The 21,673-nt window shown below is 43.1% G+C and overlaps 1 protein-coding gene across 4 annotated transcripts in view; it reads right to left on the bottom strand.

The window, feature by feature from the left end:
- Positions 1-21,673, bottom strand: part of LOC117053650 (casein kinase I) — a 47,948-nt gene that overhangs the window by 15,486 nt on the left and 10,789 nt on the right. For all 4 annotated transcript variants that reach the window (XM_033161595.1, XM_033161596.1, XM_033161594.1 and 1 more), the window contains exons 2-5: positions 20,181-20,268; positions 3,115-3,225; positions 2,845-2,993; positions 1,954-2,182 (exon numbers count right to left, since the gene is read on the bottom strand). In XM_033161595.1, the coding sequence (XP_033017486.1) occupies positions 1,954-2,182; positions 2,845-2,993; positions 3,115-3,225; positions 20,181-20,256 (565 nt within the window). In that variant the 5' untranslated portion in view covers positions 20,257-20,268. The remainder of the gene's footprint in view (positions 1-1,953; positions 2,183-2,844; positions 2,994-3,114; positions 3,226-20,180; positions 20,269-21,673) is intronic.

The following is a 21,673-nucleotide window of genomic DNA, read 5'->3' on the forward strand; positions in this document are numbered from 1 at the left end:
TTCTGCAGGTCAACAGCTTTCCTGCAGCTCTAATAAATTATTTGCATGCCTAAAAATTATTTGCACGTTCCAATTTCCCAGGGGGGCAGCAGCAGGTCTTGAGGCATGTGGTATAAGCTATCTCTCTCTCTCTCTCTCTCTCTGGCAAGGCAGCAAAAGGAAGTCATCATGGCAGTTAAATTTTAAGACTGTTTAACATTTGACATTTTGACCAGGTCACTGGCCAATTGTCCAGAAGCTTAAGCTGCCAAAGGGCCCCAAAAACATGTTCTACTGTTACTTCAGTTCTGCTATGCATTCCTTTCATCTTCAGCAGCACAGTTAAAGGCTGGTAGAGGATGGGAACTTCCCACAACAACTTGCCTTTCTTGGCCACACTACAGACCCAGTGTCCAGCAGGATGCCCCTTGTAAGCTTCCAAGCAGAGCGAAATGTTAATAGTTAAACTTTGTTGGTAGTAAATACCATTTTTAGCTTTCATAGCCGATTGCCATTCAAAGACTCCACATGTTTGTCTAATCCTCCCCACCCCAAAAAAGCGCCATCTGAGCAATTAATCCAAAGTTAATTATGCATTGCATGAACATGTGCATCCTGTTGTCTGTTCCGAAGTTGTTTCACTCAACACATAATTAACCTTAGGTAGATTTTTAGCAACCAGAAGGACCTGAAAGATATAAATTATCAGTACTCTGAAAGATATAAATTATCAGTACTCTGAAAGATATAAATTATCAGATTCTCTCGAAATGATTCATGATTTTATATACTCCCCTGTGTCCCCTTAGCCATCCTTTCCCCCCGAAACTAAAGGTGAAAAAGTTGTCCAGTCCTCCAAGTTCCTGTTCATTTCAATTGTCCTCTCCTTAAGCCTTCCCCAGCTCTCTTAACTTCTTTTTTGAGACAGGGTAACCAGCATAGAACAAAATGGGCTGCCTAACTGTTGGACACTGTGACTAAGTTCATAGGATGGGCTGCAAACTTTGATTAATGAGCACAATCAACTAAAACTTAAGAGATTAAACATTTTCCCTGAATAACTGGGTGTGGCTAGTAAGACCCCAAGAACTCTACATAGAGTACACAGATCTGCTAGTCCATTTCTCCTGTGCCTTTTTTTTGGGGGGGGGGGCAGGGTGGAGAAAAATGACATTCTTTCCCTGGCTCTATCCAAACACAGGAAGGCATTCAAAATGGTTATTTGGCATTTCAGAAAAGACTGCTCACATCACGTATCAAAAAAGCGCATTAGAATTTTATTCACTGTGTAAATTTGAGTAATCAATTGCTTGAAAAGCTGAATGGTTTTACACCATCTGAAGTTTCAAACACAGACCCGATAACTGGATACTAATGCCACGGGCTTCCATTTCTTCTAGCTTTTGCTAAGTGTCCTAGTTATTAGGTTGCTAGCTCACACATTACCCAATAGCATCACAAAGGAGTCTGCAAGGAGCCAAGTAAGAGAACGCCCTCGGCCTGCTGTACAAAAAAAGGTGGCCTCATGTGACTGGGGCATGTCAGAACTTCAAAAAAATCACACAATTGCAGACTAAGAAAGCTCAGCTTAGAGTTGAGCGGTACCCTGAAGTTATTACACAAGTTTGCAAAATTATAAAGTTAGCAAAATTATAACTACTATGAAATGGATTATTGTTTAACGCAAAGGTGGAAATCCTGTGGATCCAAGGTTCTCATCATCTCTGACCACTGGCTATACAGGCTGATGGGAGTCCACAATACACAAGGCACAACTTTATTATTATTATTATTATTATTATTATTATTATTATTAACTGTTGCAATTTGTGTATTGTGACAACTGTGTTTGTATAGCAAGGTATTGAACTTGTTTTGGCTGATGGGAGTCCAGCAACATACAGAAGACCACATCAACTTTTCTCCACCTAACCATGTTCTCCATAGTAACATGGGAGTACAAGACAAGCTTACCAATTCCAAGGTGAGTATTTATAGAGGCATAGCGGGCTGTGCCAGTCAGGTTTTTGTTTTCCCGATAGGGGATGTGTTGGTGAGTGCGAGCATCTCGGTACTTCTTGGCCAGGCCGAAGTCAATGATGTACACAAGGTTGCCCTTCTTGCCGAGCCCCATAAGAAAGTTATCTGGCTTCACATCTCGGTGGATGAAATTCTTGGAATGAATGTATTCGATACGGCTGATCTGAAAATGGGTTGGGAAATGGTGCCGGGAAGGAGAATATACACAGAAATTTGTGAAACCAACGCCACTAACAGCACTGCAAGCTACACAGCAAACCGTATACACACAAGAGGGTTAACCTGAAGTCTCCTGTAACTTGCAATGTCCTCTCAAAGAGAAATCAGGGAACCTCAAGTTTTCTTTTAATCCCAACTTTCTGTCCTTCGGTAGCAGGAAAGTGAAAATGTGGGCCTTAATCACAGGACCTCTGGAGCTTAATAAGTTTTCAAAAGGAACATTTCGAATGCATTTACTTGGCCACAGGCTTGGAGCCAGAAGCAGGAGCCAGAAGTTTCCACACAAGAAGGTGTGGAAACATGGTACTCAGGGCACCCAGGTCTAAGTGCATCACAAACTACCAACTCTAGCAACACACCCCATTGCCCTCAGCATCTTCCAGCACTGGCCAAGAGCACATACGCTACACCCCCCCCCCATCTCTCCTACATGAGGATTTATGCTTCTCCAGCTCTTGCAGAACAAGACACCCTTTGTGCACATTTTCTCCATTCCCCACTCAAGCGTAATAATTTAGGATAATTAAATCTTGAACTACTGCTACAAAGAAGGGAACTGAGAAGAAAGGCACACGTGAGCATAAAGAAAAGATTATAAGAACTCACCATCTGATCTGCCAAGAGCAGAACAGTCTTGAGGCTGAACTTGCGAGAGCAGAAGTTGAAGAGGTCCTCCAGGCTGGGTCCCAGAAGTTCCATCACCATCACATTATAGTCGCCCTCTGCTCCACACCACTTAATGGAAGGGATGCCCACTAAGAGGGAAGAGAAACACACACACCCCTTATGAGACACCAAGAACCAGGCACCAAGGTTTAATATCCAAACCCCACTGTACCTCATAGCAACTCGCATTTCATTATTTGCTGAATTTACCTCCTCCCTGCATCATCTTGTAAAATTTGCTTTCAATGTGGAGCTGCGGGTGCTTGGTTTTCACACATTCCAACTTAATGGCTACCTCTTCCCCAGTGGCAATATTGGCACCTGCACAAAAACAAAGGGGGGGGAGATGACTATTTATTTAGTACATTTCTATCTCATGCATCCTGGGGAAACAGCACCAAATGGGCGGGGTGTAAGTATCATCACCATCAGCATTATCATCCAAGGAGCTTAGGGCAGTTCTTCCCCTTCCCCTGTTTTATGCACACAACAGCCCTGTGAGGTAGACTGGGTGGGTGCTACATGACTGGCCCAAGGTCACCCATCAAGCTATGGCTGGGAAGCGATTTGAAGTCCATGTCTCCTTGGTCCTATTGACACACTTCTTAATCTCACTCCACACTGGATCTCCATTGCACATGACGTGGGTGAAACACTCTTACTTTCACCAAAAAAAAAGTTTATGGTGCTAGCCTTTTTAATATTGGGTAGCAGATCCACCTAAAGAATTTGAGGCAAATCTTTTCATAATTAGTCAAGCTAGGAGGAGATTAAGACCCTCAAGCCAAAGCAAACATTTGATTAAAAAAAAAAACACATTCAAAACCTCAGGTGATGAACTACTCACCGGATGGAGCCTTCCGAATGTGAAAAGTATAAACAAACAGTTGGCTTTTATTAGCTAAATGTTTGTTTGCACTTTTCAGCCTCAAATGGCATGGAAAGCACAGAGGCTGTTTGATGCAGTGAAGGCTTTAGCACGTTCATCATAAGCCATGTATCAGTTGCAATAAATATACCACAGCCATAAGAGACATTTAAAGTGTCTCTAAATACCATCCACGTAAAGAAGCCATTCCTAAAAGGATGCATCAGAGGCTGCAAGCAGAGATCTGAATACATGTAAGTGGCTCACCAGTTTGCCCACAATTACAAAAAACAAACAAACCACACAGCCCAAGGTGCTAAATTTGGTCAAGCAGATAATGCATGAACCTAAATAAATAACTAGATTACAATCTCAATTTAGCCAGGAATTCTTAGGTCGGTACTGGGCAAGGAAATTATCTAACCCTAGCTACACAGGGTTAAAAGAACTCGAACTTCACATATTGCATTTTGTAAGTGTGAAAGAGACACATTCATCATGCTGGGACACTTCTCAGGAAGATGCAACTGCTGAATGTCCTATTGAGGGCAAACCTGCACTCGCCATTGTGCAATGAGCAAAATGGCCTTCAGGGATGAGAGCACACACCAAAAAGAGTGCAAGTGTTTTCACATCAGGAGTGTGGATCAGAATGGGCAGCAATAGGGCAGAGGACAACATTCATAAAAGAGGGAGCCAGCAACATCATGGATCAATGATTGACAAGACTGCAGACACACCATGCTGATGTACCCCAGAAATGTATGGAACATCCCATTTTTTCCCACTGGCAGCAAAAGCACAGTAGCTTTGCAAGCACTGTAAACACCAGAATTCTCCTAGCACCGAGGTATCCTTCTGGCTGAGTAGCTCTTGTTCACACACCTTGTATCCTAGGACTCTTGCCACTGCCATCAAAACAATGTGCATATTATTATTTCTGCAGTGAAACCATTTACAAGCAAGCAAACAATCAACTGGCTTCTTTTTGTTAAGTCCCACCGGCTCCCTCTCTTCAGGTGCCCTCCTCTTCAACGAAGCATGCAATTATACTTTTGGAAAGATTTTTAAAAATCCCATTTGGTTTATCAATTAACTCACACACTCTGAATGAAGAAAAAAGATTCACTAGCAAATTAAACCACACAGGGACTACGACACACAGGGTACCATTATATTTCTCATTTAATTAAATGTTGACACGGGTGGAGCTAAATTTAGCTGCCACCAAAACAAGAAATTGCTTAAGTGCTGCACACAACCCTATTTTATTTTTTAAATAAATCATTTTTGTTTTGTTCTTTTGGTTGCGAGAGAAGAGGGTGGAGCATGCCATTTTCCCCTCTTATGGGAACAGAGAGGTTCCACCAGCCAAAAATTACAACAGCAAGATATGCACTCTGCCTGCCTGCAACGATTATGCCACAATCTCCTTCCCAATCTCAGAATTGTCAAATATGTTGTTAAGAGATGGCTTTTATTTCAGGACACTTCAATTCTGTAGGTCAGAAGCTAACAAAAATGAGAGTGAGTGTTGTTAGGCCTCATTGTATGAGGTTCCACAGCATACCTGAATACAGTAGCCCCATATCCTTGGGGAAGTTTTGCTACGCCATTCCAAGCCCACCCATGTCTCTCTGTGTCCTGTCACCTCCCAATCATATGTAGCCATTCCGTACAGTGTTAATTCACAAATCAGGCAAGCAAGTGGCTGTCTCCCCTGTTCAAGAGAGACCTTGGGCCAGTAATATCTAACCCTATCTACTCAAGTATTTGCTTCAACACCCTCAGACCATCAACTCCTCCAAAACCCACTTCCATCTTACTCTCACATAGCCCTCTCAGAGCACATCACCATTTTTCATCATTATTCCTAATCTGCTCAACAGCCTACCCAAGTCTTAATCAAATCCAAGGGTATGCTAAAATACCTGCTTCCATGCAAACATTCCCACAACCTTCAATCTCCTGCAGGGGCCCTAATTTGGATAGGTGGCTAAGCTGTCATCTATAAAGAACAGAACCTTATCAGTGGTCGTGCCTTCCCAATGGAATTTTCTTCCCAATGAGGTCTACCAGACTCACTCTGACCAGGCCTTGAGGGGGCTAATCCAGACCTCAATTTTTCTTAAGAAAGCTTTTTATTCATTTTTTATTTTTTATTTTAGTTTTTAAGCACTGCTACCGAGGCACATTTTTAATCAACTGGTTGGATGGCAGGTTTTCGAATAAAAGTAACATTCAATCCTCTACAATTCTGGTGGAATTTGCTGATCTAGATGCTCTAAACACAGGAAGCTTTTTATTTTCTATTTCTTTCCCCCTCCAACTCTCTCAAAAAAAATTTTTTTTAATTCATCTCTCATCACTTCTTCTGCCTTTCACATTTTAATTTCACCCTATTCCTTCTCCCTGCTCTTTTTACATCCACTTTTTCCTCCTACAACAGCTTTCCTCTTTTATCCCCTGCCTCTCAATGCACTATTTTATTTTAAAAAATAATAAATATTAACCATACCTCTTTCAAAATTCATTCACTGGCTTTCCTGGCCCCTTTTCCTCTAGAGGCTTCTTTTTCTCTCCCTGCCTACCCATCCTTTTCCCCACACTGGCCTGACCACTCTGACTGTTGCCCAGTTCCTGTCATGCCTCCTCTTCAACTTTAAAGGCTACAGCCTCTCTTGCCTCGATCTCCTGGCTCCTATGTGCTCCTGTGCAGTGCTCATGTAAGGAGCCATGTGCAGCTGAGGGCCAGAACTGAGGCCTACTTGAATCTGGGCCGAGGCTCTCTGCTGCTCTAAAAATAGTTGTCCCAGTGATTTCTTGTGTAACTCCTTACCATTTCCCATCAACAAAATGCAAAATTTGCCCAGGTGACAGACCTCCTTTTTTCTTGGTGCCATTTATTTTCAGTTTATATACTAAATTATGTCCAACTATTTAACAATTAAATGTTAGGACCGTGCTAAATTTGCATTCCCAAAAGTTTGAGGCAAAAGCAAAGCTTTATAGAAGGTGAAAAACATTTTATGAACATTCAGAGGTGGAATTCTAACCCAATAAAGTAGCAGATCCCCAGCCAACATATACATCCAACTGTCTTTCCTTGTGGGCAATTATTGAGCATAAGGTATCCAAGCTAAGAAATAATGGATGGTATTAAACAAGACTGTACTCAACAGTAGACCCACTGAAATTAATAAACATGATTAAAGTAAGTCCATTAATTTAAATGGGTCTAATCTGAGTAAAGCTTAGTGGAACACTGCCCCAATCAAACATACATATGACAAAACAACTATAGCCTTTGGGAAGCTGTTGCAGTAACGGTGTGTGCATATAATCTTTTGATTACAATAAATTGATGAAAGTTAATTCTTAGGTATTTCTGCTTCCCCCTCCCCTTAAACAAAAAGTTAAACACAAAGACCCTAAGACCAGGACATCCTTTTGGCATGTACCAAGACCCCTCACAATCTTTGTTGTTGTTCAGTCGTTCAGTCGTGTCCGACTCTTCGTGACCCCATGGACCAGAGCACGCCAGGCACGCCTATCCTTCACTGCCTCTCGCAGTTTGGCCAAACTCATGTTAGTAGCTTCGAGAACACTGTCCAACCATCTCATCCTCTGTCGCCCCCTTCTCCTTGTGCCCTCCATTTTTCCCAACATCAGGGTCTTTTCTAGGGAGTCTTCTCTTCTCATGAGGTGGCCAAAGTACTGGAGCCTCGACTTCAGGATCTGTCCTTCTAGTGAGCACTCAGGGCTGATTTCTTTAAGAATGGATAGGTTTGATCTTCTTGCAGTCCATGGGACTCTCAAGAGTCTCCTCTAGCACCATAATTCAAAAGCATCAATTCTTCGGCGATCAGCCTTCTTTATGGTCCAGCTCTCACTTCCGTACATTACTACTTGGAAAACCATAGCTTTAACTATACGGACCTTTGTCGGCAAGGTGATGTCTTTGCTTTTTACTTACCGGTATTTGGGTGGAGGGAGTCCACCCCATAACATAACAAGGCGGGTCGGGCCTACCTAAGGCCCTGCCTGAAATGCATCTATACAGTATCTTTCTTGGTACTGTTGACAACGATTCATGGCTCTCAATTCATTCCTCTGCTGTGGTGCCACTGCAGCTGGGTGGGGTTGAGGGCTCTGCTTTCTTCTTCTGAGTGATCCCAACCAGTTAGGAATCATGTAGGGAACATCACATCATGAGGCTATGTACCCATGTTTTGGCTCTGTGACATTATTGAAGGCAGAAGATAGTCAATGCTTTGCGCCCTCAGCACAGGGAGGGAACATGCCAGTTGTCATGGCAACTGCACTATACTAGTAAGGCAGAGCACTGCCCCAGTTGCTTTGGAAACAGGGATGCTTCCCACCTCGCCACACTGTGCTGTAGTGATTTCACTGCAGCATAATGCAGAATATCATCCCATTCATTTTGGCAACAGGCTCATCATGCTCATCAGGGAGAGCAAACAGAGAGAAGGCCCCAATGAAAGAGATCTCCAAAAGGAATTGATTTGTCACCTTGTGCAAAACCAGTTTCAGTTCATCTGTATTTAAACAAGTTAGACTGTTATTTAAACAAGTAAGACTGGTAATTAAAATTAGCACAGGTCATGCAAAATTGTAACGAAAAAGCAGATCTTTAAAAAAAAAATCCTGGGGCAGCTTCTTCTATTTCTCTAGGACAAGCTTCCTCAACCTCAGCCCTCCAGATGTTTTGAAACTACAATTCCCATCATCCCTGACCACTGGTCCTGCTAACTAGGGATCATGGGAGTTGTAGGCCAAAAACATCTGGAGGGCCAAGTTTGAGGAAGCCTGCTCTAGGATGTGTCATTCAGAAGTCATGGGGATGCATTCCAGCATTCTTGGGAACGTCAGTATCTGCATTGTTTTAAAAGTGTTTTATGTTTTAATGGTGTACGCTGTCCTGACATTTTATGATATGGCAGTATAGAAACACTTTTGTAAGATATAAACAAACACCTAGCCCTGATTTACAGAGAAGCTAGGGAAGGAAGAGGAAGTGAGACTCTGGAATATGCTTTTGATGGCCAGGAAACCATTTTCACTCTTTGCAGTCTCCACTCTCAGTTCCCCTACCCACCACTTATAAAAATTATAATTAAACCATGTTTCTTCTCCCCTTCTGGTCCTGCTTTATTCTGTAATCAGTATTGGTTTACCTAGCTTGAGTGGTTTGGTGCCAGTTAAGCTGTTGCCTGTCTGCGAATGCTGAGGACAGTGTTATGTCAAATAAATCAGTTATTGCAAGATCAAAAGCACTGCTTATTTTGCTTATAACAAGCTTACACAATTTGGGCTTCTGGGGTTGCAAAATCTTAACTTTATAGTCTTGCCACAAATGTGTCAGGCTTGTTACACTTAGCAACGCTCAGCGGCTAAAGAATGCCTATACAAAGGAAGTAGCATTCTAGAAGTTGGATATATTATGCATGTTTTGCATATCTTATTCTGCCCCAAATAAGGCAAGTGAAAGAGGAAGGAGTTCTGCAAAGGTCTGAAACTTAGGACCTCGGGCATAGGAAATTATGCACACACAGTTTCCTAGACCCTCTGGCGTCCTATAGCATTTTTTTTTTTTAATCACTCTTAGAATATTGGAATTTGCTCCATTTCCAAATCCCATGTTGGACACTGAGAATGCACAGCTTTGACTATTACAATCAAAAGTTACATTTAGATATTCTTAGTCAGCCAAAGCAAGGTTGTGTGGCACCTTGAAGACTATACTGTAACAGGTTTTATGGACTAGCATCCACTTTAGATGCATGAAGTGTTATCAACAGTCGGCAGAGATCAATACACACCAACAAACAATTCTGGTGGGGTGGCCTGGAGCACTTTTTTTTGTAAAAGATTGTTAAATGAGTTTCAGATCCTGCAGCCTGAGGACTTGGAGAAGGTACATGATCAGGTTTGTGCAACTACTTGCATTTTGGACCCTTGTCCCTTTTGGCTTACAAAACCTGACTGGGAGGGGGCAGCTGGCTGGCCCAAGGTGGTAATTAATGCCTGGGCCACCTGAAGAAGGTGGTGGTGGACTACTCCTAAAGAAACCCCTGGATTCAGAAGTTCAAAATAGTTTCAGAACAGCAGCAGAGGTTCCTTTCTGGGAAAGTTCCTCAAAAGAATGGTTGCCAAACAGATCCAGGCACTCTTTGGAGAAGATTAAGTTTTTTTTACATCCATTTCAATCAGGATTCAGGCCCAGTCTGGGTACAGAAATCGTCTCAAGTAGTTTTGGATTATGACCTGTGTTGAGGGAGGTGGAAACAGGAGGAGTGTGACCCTTTTGATGCTCTAGTCTCTCAGCAGCTTTCAATACCATCTGCTATGGTATCCTTCTGGGATGACTTGCTGGGCTGGAGGCACAATGCTGCAGTGCTTCCACTCCTACTTAGATAGTTGGCTCCAGGTGGCGGTGCTTGGAGGATACAGCACAGCCCTGTGGGTTCTCCAGTTTGGGGGTCCAACAGGGCTGGTTCTGTCCTCCATGCTATTTAACATATACACAAAAGCAGGAGTCATACAGAGCTTTGAAGCATGCTGTCACTAGAACCTGCCTCATTTCTAATTCACCTTTTCATCTTCTGCAGGTGAGGCAGTGATATGCTGAATTGCTGCCTGGTTGCAATAATGGACTGGATGTGGTGTCCGCCTACCAGAAGCTTAGGCTGCTGATCAACTACAACCCTATCTGAACAGATATAACCTGGCTGCACTGTGCTTTACATGAGGCTGCTTTGAAAAACTGTTCAGAAACAGCAGATAGTGCAGAATGTAGCTACCCAATTGCAAACAGACTTGAGGCAAAATGATCATATAAAGCTGATATTGGCTCAGCTGCACTAGTTGCCTCTACATTCCAAGGACAATTCAAAAAGTTGGTTTTGATCTTTAAAGCCTTATACGGAGATCTGGACCCTAGTATTTTTCAGAAATGTCTGTCCCAACATCACCCTATAGGGCAGGGGTCAGCAAACCTTTTCAGCAGGGGGCCGGTCCACTGTCGCCCAGACTTTGTGGGGGGCTGGACTATATTTTGTAATATATATATATATATATGAATGAATTCCTATGCCCCACAAATAACCCAGAGATGCATTTTAAATAAAAGCACACATTCTACTCATGTAAAAACACCAGGCAGGCCCCACAAATAACCCACAGATGCATTTTAAATAAAAGGACATATTCTATTCATGTAAAAACACGCTGATTCCCGGACCGTCCGTGGGCCAGATTTAGAAGGCGATTGGGCCGAATCCGGCCCCCGGGCCTTAGTTTAGGGACCCCTGCTATAGGGGCTCTTAGATCTGTATCAGAGGCCCTTACCTGGGTGCTTCCTCGGAGAGAGATTTGAAGAGTGGTAACAAGGAAACGGCCCTTTTTGGTTCTGGCTTTTTGTCTGTGCAAGGGGTCTCCCCACTAAGGTCTGCCTGGCCCCGTCATTAATGTCTTTTTGGCACCAGGCATGAACTTTTGTCCCAGGCATTTGTCTAATTCTGATTATTTTGCTTGATAACATATTTTGCTACTGAAGTTATTTGCTGCTGCTTCAATGGGTCTATTCTACACGTTTTTGGATTTTAAAAAAATTGCAATGTATTGTTATGGTATTAAAATGTTGTATGGTGCTTAGAGACTATGTAGCAAGAGAAAGGTAAGAAAGCTAGGAGCAGGGAAGGCTGCAATGGGTAAATATATATTGTTTATATTTTTATCAAGTTACACATTATGCATGTTTTTATTTTATACACTATGGGTATAAGAAAAATGCTGTAAACAACGTAGCCCGAGGCCATGGAATGCCATCTGGGACATTTCTATGCAAAGCTCAAAAGTGACCTACACCCTACTTCACAGTCAAAAGTAGGATACTGCATGTAGTTGAAGCTTGGTACTGTTTCTTTCAAATACAAATTGGAGTGCTTAATAAAGAATGCCCCATGCAAAACAGAAGCTTGGCAAATCAACAGGCCATAGGATAAGTGAACAGTGAGAGCAGCAATATTTGATTTAACCTCCCTCCATAAACAGAAAGGTAAGAGGAGGTGCACTGCTTTGAACACAAATTGAGATTTTTAGGCTTATCATAAACTTGTCAGCTGCCATTCTATATATTGTAGTGTCGCTGCTTCTTGAACTTTCAAAGTCTGAGTGACCTTCTATAGGCAGAATCATGATCATGCAAGGGACATGTTGGGGCAAATTTCCAAGAAAACAAATTTAGTTTGGGGCTTCAGGAGTGATCCACTTTGCCAGTTAGCCACTCACCCTAAGGTGCAGAAACTCCCACTAGACCTACTCAAAGGAGTAGAGCAGGCTTCCTCAACCTCGGCCCTCCAGATGTTTTTGGCCTACAACTCCCATGACCCCTAGCTAGCAGGATCAGTGGTCAGGGATGATGGGAATTGTAGTCTCAAAACATATGGAGGGCCGCGTTTGAGGAAGCCTGGAGTAGAGTGTAGTAAGCCTTGGGCTCCCCTCACTCCATATGTGCAGCAGTTCCCACCTGATCTCCGCCCTTCTACTTTGAGACAAAGCATCATTTGCTGTTGCATTAGAACCACAGTTTTCACTAAACTTGCAAACCAGGACTGAAAATAAGCCGTTCTGGGAAATTGCCACTGACAATGTAAAGCAACAAAAAGCACCTCCATATATGTGCAGAGTCCAACGGCAGCCTACTCCTATGTATCTGGGAATAGGGGGCAGGATTTCCCAACAGGATTGAACCCCATTGGCAAGTGACCTAGCAAAAGATTTCTGTCCTTATGCACGGTGCAGGAATAGCCAACAAGCACACAGTTCTTCAATTGTGGGCAAAAATGGCCAAAGCAAAAAACAAAACAAAAAAACAGGCCCGCTCTATGTTCATCAGCAGCATTCTCTCTCTAGTAGAAATTAAGAATAGGGCACAACAGGCTGGGAATATAATATGTTCTGATATACAGTGGTGCCCCGCTAGACGAATGCCTCGCTAGACGAAAAACTCGCTAGACGAAGGCATTCGTCTAGCGGGAGGCTGCCCCACAAGACGAAAAAGTCTATGGGGCTGCCTCGCAAGACGAAAATTTTTCGTCTTTTTTTTTCCGTCTAGTGAAAACCGCGGTTTGCATTGCCGCTTCGCTAGACGAAAAAACCGCTAGACGAAAAAATTTGTAGAACAAATTATTTTCGTCTAGCGGGGCACCACTGTACCAGCCAGAGAAAGGAAGATTTCCATTTTTCACGGGAACATGTGTGTGAAGCAATCATTTGAACAGATCTGGGGAGGGGAGGGTGGGGGAGAAGAAGAGAAGCAAACATACAAAAGTACTGCCATCACCAACCTGTCAGTGAACTTTGTTTGGCAAAGCAGTTGCACTCCATTTTAGTCATAGCCCTGAGGGCAAGGTGTAAATTCAGGGATGTGATCCACCAACTCAGTTCTTCACTTGAATAGGATAGTGCATGGCACTTGCATAACACATATTTCCGCTTTTAAATTCTCAGCCATTATCTTATCATCATGCCCGGCATTACTCATTAGGAAGATACGTTCCCCCTTAGGACCAGAGTTATACAACCTGCGGTGCCTGCCCCTCTCTCTCTCTCTCTCTCTCATTTCCTTCTCTGTAGGAACTCCTAGTCCTCTCCCCCCCATCCCTTCCCATGGGCTTTATTCTCACTCCATCTGCTAAAATGATCAGCAAACCTAAGTTAATGCTGACATTTAAAGAGTGTTGTCACTAGGCTTTAAAGCTACAACCCCAATGAGATTAGCCGGGAGGAGGGAGGATGTGGGCACACAGGAGCTGACATCTGAGTCACAGCTTCAGGTCTGTCGTCTGCAGACTCAGGAAAAATGGCATCCATTTATAACATCAGTGGCCACACGCAAGGTATTTTTGTAAGCTGGTCTAGAATCCTACAAGTGTTAAGGCAGTATGGAGAATGCCATGTGAGAAGTTGTATCAAGATGCCTGTCCTTTAGGCTGGAGGCCTCACACACATCTTGAAGGGGGGGGGGCACCTGTTTTTTTCCCAGGCAGCCATTCAAAATAGTCCTCTACCTGTAAGCAGAATGTAAGACGCTGCTCTACACCAGGCCAGATAATTGGTCCATTTTGCCTAGCTTTGCCTACTCTGAAATGGCAGGCAGCTCTCTAGAGACTCAGGCTGATCTGTCTTTCCAATCACCTGCTACCCAAACCTCTTTTTTTTCTCCTGGAAACTGTACCTTTCTGCATACAAAGCAGACCTTATGCCCTCATGCCACAGTGGTCCTTCCCCAACACAAGTTGTATGCAAACTGCTTATTTAGCAATCCTCGCCAACATCTTACTACTACTACTACATAAGCTGCCTACCTTTTCCTAAAAAACTGTATTTTAGGCTGTGACTCACTAATTTTATTTTATTTTATTTTATTTAGGGCAGCAGAGCATATGGGGAGAATAATATGTTGGATCTCTTTAAAAAGCCTCACAAGTCAAATCCACAACAGGAGATGATGTCATTATCTCACTCATCCATTCTACGTATCTATGTAGCATTCATTCTTTGGAGCGGTTTTGTCTCTGGACTGCTCAGTCAAGGAGCCCAGAGGTGTGGACAATACAAAAGGCAGCAGGCATGAGCAAAGACTTTCTGTCATAGCCAAGTCCAAAATCTTCCTGGTCCCATCCAGCTATTCATGACAGAAGCCCCGCTGCCAACACCAGAGAACAAGGTAAGAAGACGACTGAATTTAATGCAGCTCAGAGTACAAGAACTCTACCCATTTGGTGTAGTCGTTAATGTGTTGGACAACAATCTGGGTTCAAATCCTGAAGCCAGCCACAAAGTTCACTATCACAGTTTCTCAGTATAACTCTGCCACACACGGCTGTTGATCAGGTAACATGGAGAGAAGGGGAAACTTTTGTCACTTTGATCTTCCTTGCAATAAAGGTGGGATATAAATGTAATAAATGTAAACCTTTGTCACTTTGATCTTCCTTGCAATAAAGGTGGGATATAAATGTAATGATAAATAACCTCTTGCCTGCTAAAAGTCAGAAATGCTTTCAAAAACAAAGACTACATTAAAAATGAAAATAGCATGCTTCTCCCCATTTCATGCCCAGGTCTTTAACCATACTGGTGCGTATACTGTACCTAAGGCTCATTTATAAAGCTTATTTCAATTTAGGTTCCTCCTCGAGCCCCAGTTCTTCAGCCAGCCTTTTCCTGAACCCCCAACCGCCTTACTTTACCTGCAACTCCCTCCATTGCTCTCCTGTCTTTCCCCAGCCCATCCCATAATCCCCACCTCATCGCTCAAACACAGAAGGAAGAGTCAAGTGAACATCAGGCACCGTCCCCATACTAGATAAACCCCCAGGAAACCATATCCAATCATAATCATGCCTTTGTTATTACAAATAAGATTATGAAGCAGCCAAGACAACAAAGGGTAGTTAGAAGCAATCCCGTTCCTTTGCCTCATTCCATATAGATACAAATGCTACCAAAGACCTTATGCTTCAGTGATCTGAGAAATCTGGAAATCATCAACAATCCTACGCAACATCCACCCCCTGTCTCATTCAATCGTGTGGGCCGCGTACTTCAAAATCCATTTGTTTCAAACTGCTCAAATGGGGGGGGGGGCACGTGACGGAGAAGGTCTTACAAAAGGATTGATGCCAGTCTTCATGAGGGACCCTTTTGGAAAATTTAGATGCATGGACTTGTTGGGGCACATAAATACACTCACACACCCCTATTGGCATTCAAGAGCAGAAGGGACATTTTGCCACCACCTTTCCTCCCTGTCATTTTTTGTTACCGAGCGGCAAAAGAAAAGGATGGGAACGGAGCAGATGGGTGAAGTCAGGCAGGGAGAGAGAGAGTTAACTAGCTAGGAAACAAAGGGAATGCACCCCCTCCCTCTGAGGGAGGGGCCTGCCATCAGGAACTGTCCAAGCAGACACCACCAAGCTACCCAGCATGCCCTGCTTTGCCAAACAGCCTTCCCTGTCTGATGGAGAAATATCTCTATTCCAACCTGTAGCAACTCCTGCAGATAAAAGTTCTGCTTCTGGATCCAATGCCAATACACCTCCCAAGCAGCTACTGTGTTCAGGATCACCCACCTCTCTCTCCCCCCCCCACACACACCATTGGTTCACCAGTGTTGCTCAGTTGAGCCTCCCAAACCAAACAGTCTTCACAACAGAAAGCAAAGTCTCCGCATTCCAGACGTGTGTTTATAAAAGCCATTGAATTACAGAATCATAGAATGCAAAAGAGGCTTATAGGGTGTCTAGTCCAGGACACCCCAGTCTCTCAGCCTGATCTCCAATGCACTTTTTTCCAATACCAGGCTTGCCAAGCAACAAGCAACCTCCCTCTGGGGCACGTCACTCCAGTCTGATTTGCACAACAGGGCTGGCATCCTGAGAACACAATTTCAATAAATCCACACGGTGGTTGGCATGTGCAGAAGCAGCCAGCCAATTTTTGATTTACCTACTTCGCTTTCAGTTATTTTGTGGTGGGGTAGGAAATACAAGTGCTTGCATTTAATGAAATACATTTCACTTGGCACTTATTGGACAGAGGAATCAAAAAAGGTGGAAAGACCTAGAGGAAGGATGCAAGTGGACAGAAAGAACAGTGGGGGCTGAGCCAACTGAGACGTTTTCAAATCCTCTCATGTTGACATTGAGATGAAACTATAGAATGGCTACTGGATCTTGGGAAGGATCAAATACACCAGCTCATCAGACATCAATTTTTGAAGCTTTCCATAACTCATGGTTGGCCAGAGAACTGGTGCCCCCCATCACTTGAGCAGCTCCACAAAATGCAAAAAAGGAGTAATAAAAAGACAAGCCGCCACCACTTAAGAGTCTGTTACTTAACAGAAAAGCTATAATGAAATACTCCTAATCAAGAATATGCAGCCTTTATCTTATACTGCAAAATTGCAAAGGCTTCAAGCCAGACATATTCCATCTTTGCCTATGCCCATACTTTCACAATTGCAAGAAAAGGGATGGACAGTTCTGCCATCTTTATTCCTAGAGGGCACACTGCCCCTTGCTTCATCTCTATGTTCAACATGGCAGTGCCCAAAATATACTTGCTGACCCCCATCTTAGAAGCAATCATGTATTTGCAGTACAACCAGTATATGTGTAGTGTCAGTGACCACCATCTCTTGCTTGAAGCCTGTCAACCCTGCACCAAAGGCTGAACTTAAAATACAGGCAATAAATATTGTAGCTCCCCACCTGTGCGCCACTTCTGGAATAACAGAAAAAGCTAAAAAATTATGTAGCTGCCAGTGAAGGGCTACCAAATTACCATAATCAATTGATAACTACAAATTACATATTACTGAACACCTTAGCGGCAAGTTCTTAGCTGACGCACAACAGACCATGGAAGTACTTTGTAAGCAAGGGTTTGCCAACAAAAATATACAACCAATACAGGGCTGGGGATAAAAGGGATGGATGAACATTTCAGATGAGATGAAGGAACTCAGCAGGCATTCAAGGTGCAAGTAGAATGGGGACCAACGGCTCTTGCTGAAGTAGCCTTTTAGGTGGGTGGGGGTCTTCTTTCAGGTTTAAGAAAAAGCTAGTCCAGTTAGATGCAGTTGGAAATACATAGGGCTTGGAGCAGAGAGACCTGGGTTCAAAGTTGTGTTTGTTTATTTAAATTAGTGGTGGAGAACCTGTGGCCCTCCAGATGTTGAACTATAAGTCTCATCATTCGTGAACATTGGCCATGAGGCCTGGTGGGAGTTAGGAACCTGTGGCTCTCAACACAGATGGACTCAGCACCCAATTTAAATGTTCATATCCAGCTTCATTCAAAGGTATTCAAAGCAATTTGCATCAATTATTAGGCACAAAAACATATAGGTTTCATTATTATTATTATTAGATACTACTATTGGGGGGGGGGGGAGAAACTGCTTCTAAAAGCCATGTCACTTTATGTCACATCCGTTTCCAGAACCTCATTAAAAGAGTAGATCAGAAAACCTCACTGCAAGTATGGTCCAAACCAAGGGGGCAGACACAGATAAAGCTGCATCCTTGCTGGCTGAGCCACAAAGCTCACCAGGGCTTAGAGTCAAAATCACTTGTAGACTAGACTACTTTCACAGGGTAAAAAGGAATAGCGTGAGAAAACTTCCCTGAGACCTTGGAAGGAGAGAGAAATACAAGTTTAGTTGCTAAATAGGTATGGCAGATATCCAGTTGGAGCAGAGGGCTTTTGACAAGTGGAAACCAGAATCTTGGAAATAAATAGTCAAAGGAAAAGGTGACAAGGTGGGGTACAAGTTAACAGGCCTAAGCATGGAAGGATACAGCCAGATACACCATATCCACCACACCCAATACCAGAACAAATTGGGTTTTAAAAATATTGTTTTTTAAACTCTGTATAAAGAACTTTTGATTTGTTTTTAAGTAAAATGAAGAGGATATAAAATTTTAAAGTCCATTTCCATGGTGTCAGAGAGGAACAGGATTTTCCAGTGGGCAAAGAAGACAGGCCCAGTATTATGATCCACCCACAAGAGGACTCCAAACACAGCCAGAAGGATGACAACACAGGCTAATTTTTATTGTTTTAATTTAGTTGTATCCTTAATAACTGCATTGTCACCTGCCACTTTGAGGACTCTTTTAGGTGGAAAAGCAGCTTATAAAAATCTGAATACATATATCAATAAAATAAGAAGAAAATAGAAGGTTTACACTGGAAAATTAAGGCAGGGCAGCTCAGAAGAAAACAACCCAAAGCAACCACACTCAAGAGGAGGAATCTGGGAAACAGTGGGGCTGGCAAATCTTGTGGAGATGCCAGAATGGAAACTGGAGATGGGAGGTTGCAATGTGACACCCTGCTAGAAGCTGGGAAAGCCAGCTACATGCTATACAGAAGCTATGTATGCAGAGGCATCACCTTACAGATCACCCAGAGGGTAGCCTTTCGGATGCAGCCCTGGGAAGGGAAGCCACACCTAGGACTTTTTATTTACTTCTGGGCACACCATTAAGTGGACACAGACACAAAAAGGTAGGGTCATTCAGAAAAAGAGATAGTTTGGACTGATTATGAGAAGAGACCCCTGGGTTGTCAAGAGGAAGGCATGCAGCTTGGCAGTATAAAAATAAGCCAAAGCACTGAAAAAGGCAAACATCTCAGGGCAAGCCAAGGCCCACCCCCCGAACAATTCATAACCTGATGGTTATCCTAAAAGTATCTCCCCCTTCCCAATCAGAGCAATACAGGAAGTAAGCATTTGAATTCTTTTCTCTGAAAACCACCTGCCCATATACACAGACCTTCTAGATTTCTTATATCTGAGGATTCCTTACCAGTAGCACCATGTCTTATGGACCATCATTTGGTATCAACAGCACTACCCTGGCACTCTGGAATACTCTTCCTTCTGCCATATGCGTTGCTATTTCTTTTCTTTGTTTTAGACATCTTTTTGAAGACTTTTATTTGCCCTAGCTTTGTTAGACATGGTGCTACCAGCAAGGACACTGATCTAAGTAATCCAACAGGTTATTGAAAGCTGAAACCTGTACCAACTATTTTGACTTTACCATTATTATAATGTGGGGATTAAAGAAAACATTGTTGCTTTTATATATCATGTTTTATACACCGCTTGAATACTTCTATATTGAGCTGGTTATAAATGTTCATAAAATAACAAACATGTACTTTATATACAAAATCCAAAAAACAGATGCAAGATTGTATAGCACCTTTCCCCAACCAGACGTCCTCTAGATGTTGTTGGACAACCTCAATTATCATTGACAACTCTGACTGATGAAAGTTGAAGTGCAGAACATCTGGAAAGCACCAGGTTGGGTCAGCCTCTTATGTAGTGCTGAACATATTGCAGCTTGAGAATTTCCACCACCATCTTCATTAATGAATACAGGCGGCGACCATTTTAGGTGCGTCCAATTGGCACAATCGCCAATGCATGGTCCTTTGGGACCCAGAAGAAGGAAGAAGGGGGCACATTTATACACACTCCACCGACACGCATGCAGGGGCCAGGAACAGAAGCCCTGTGCGAAATGCTTGCCGCCTTTACAGTAGTACAGAAATCTTATCACACCTCAATTTTTTTAATGGTATGAATTCCAGCCGTCAGATAAAAGAGTATTCTCCTCCCCCCCCCCCCGGTCTCTGTCTAAAGGAGTTGTTTTTCCTCTGGCCCTTAGCCTCCTTTGTTAAGAGAATACAAGGCTGAAGAAACACACAAGAACCAACACACACCAGCTCACCATTCCAAAATGTTCTAAAGCTATTAGAAGATGCGTTCCTACAGTTAGGACAAACTCACCCAAATAAATATCTCCAAAGGATCCACTACCGATTTTTCTTCCCAGCCGATACTTGTTCCCCACTCGAAGCTCCATGATTCAGTTGCTCTGGGAATAAAACAGAGGACATACAGAGTAAGATTAGAAGATGACCTAAGTCAACACATTCAGCTACCATATGAGGGACCCAATATTTATTCCTGGTGTGGGGAACTCCCCATCAACCCTGGCCACTGGCTATGTCTGCTATAAGTGATGGGAGTTCAGCAACATCAGGGGGTTCCTACCCCAGGTTGATTCCTTCAATTAAAGTTTTTGGGTCCAGTTTTGTGGCCTAAACCCTTGGGACTCTCTCACTGTCATAGTAAAACCTTCAATTTAGTAAACAGTAGTCTGATATTTCTTAACAGGTTTTTTTCCAGGCTGGGGGGGGGGCGTTCAGAAGATGTGGGGAAGTAACAGTTCAACCAAACAAGTCACCTAAAATAACCTTGACTGCCCAAATTTGGCTGCAACGTTACCTAGAAAAAAAGCCTCAATGAAATCAGCGAGACAGACTTGAACATAAAACATGCCTGGAACCAGGATGCGGGTCTCTGGCTAAAACAAAATGTATAGCAGAGAACTTGATGGTGGAGAAAGTGAACCCATCTCAAGGACAAGCCAGAACCCTACACCTGGCATACATTCCAATGAACTGGGATTTGGGGCTCAACATTTCTACTCTGCTCGGGCAGCGGCATGGTAGTACAGGACAAATTCCTCAATCACATGGTTCACAACCAGTTACTGGGCCCAAGGTGCACATCTGCATTCCACATTAGACACCAGGCACATCATATGTTTCCACACATCACACTCATGAACATGAAAGATCCATCCAAACCCCAGCACTACCACCTTCACTTCAGCCATGCATGCCAACTTCTTCCTTTAGGCCTGTGCCAAATGTCGTTCTGGAGACTCCCAGCAATATCCTCTCCCAGAAGACCACCATCTTGTGTTTCTCCTGTCTCCTTTTGCCCGCCCCACCACTGTGGATCTGTTTGAAAGACTAGGGCTCTTTTTAAAGGATGCTGCTGTATGGTTAATTTATGTAATGCATATTTATTAATGTACTATATGCAGGCTTTGCTCTCCTGGGTAGGTAGGCTGCTTGAAAGGATTAAGCAGACAGGGGGTCCTTTCACTTGATGGAGTCTACTGCTTCCTTTCTGCTGCACCCCAAGGTCTACAATATGCCAGAAAAAGCAAAGTAAGTGGAGTTCTAGTCATATGCAAACTAATCATGTACTCCAAAAAGAGAAGTGGTGGAGCTTAAAGGCACACATTTCACTGTAAGCTTTAACAGAGCATCATGAACCCTAAATACCCAGTTCCAATTACTCAAAGCACAACAGAAGGCAGAGTCCCCTGCTAAAACATGTACCCAAGCATGCAGGATTGTTAATCTGCAAGGACTACAGAGTTATTCTCTTGTCTTAAAATTCAAGCAGAATATGCCACTGAAGTA

Source organism: Lacerta agilis, chromosome 10 (genome assembly GCF_009819535.1).
Source record: "Lacerta agilis isolate rLacAgi1 chromosome 10, rLacAgi1.pri, whole genome shotgun sequence".
Taxonomy (NCBI): domain Eukaryota; kingdom Metazoa; phylum Chordata; class Lepidosauria; order Squamata; family Lacertidae; genus Lacerta; species Lacerta agilis.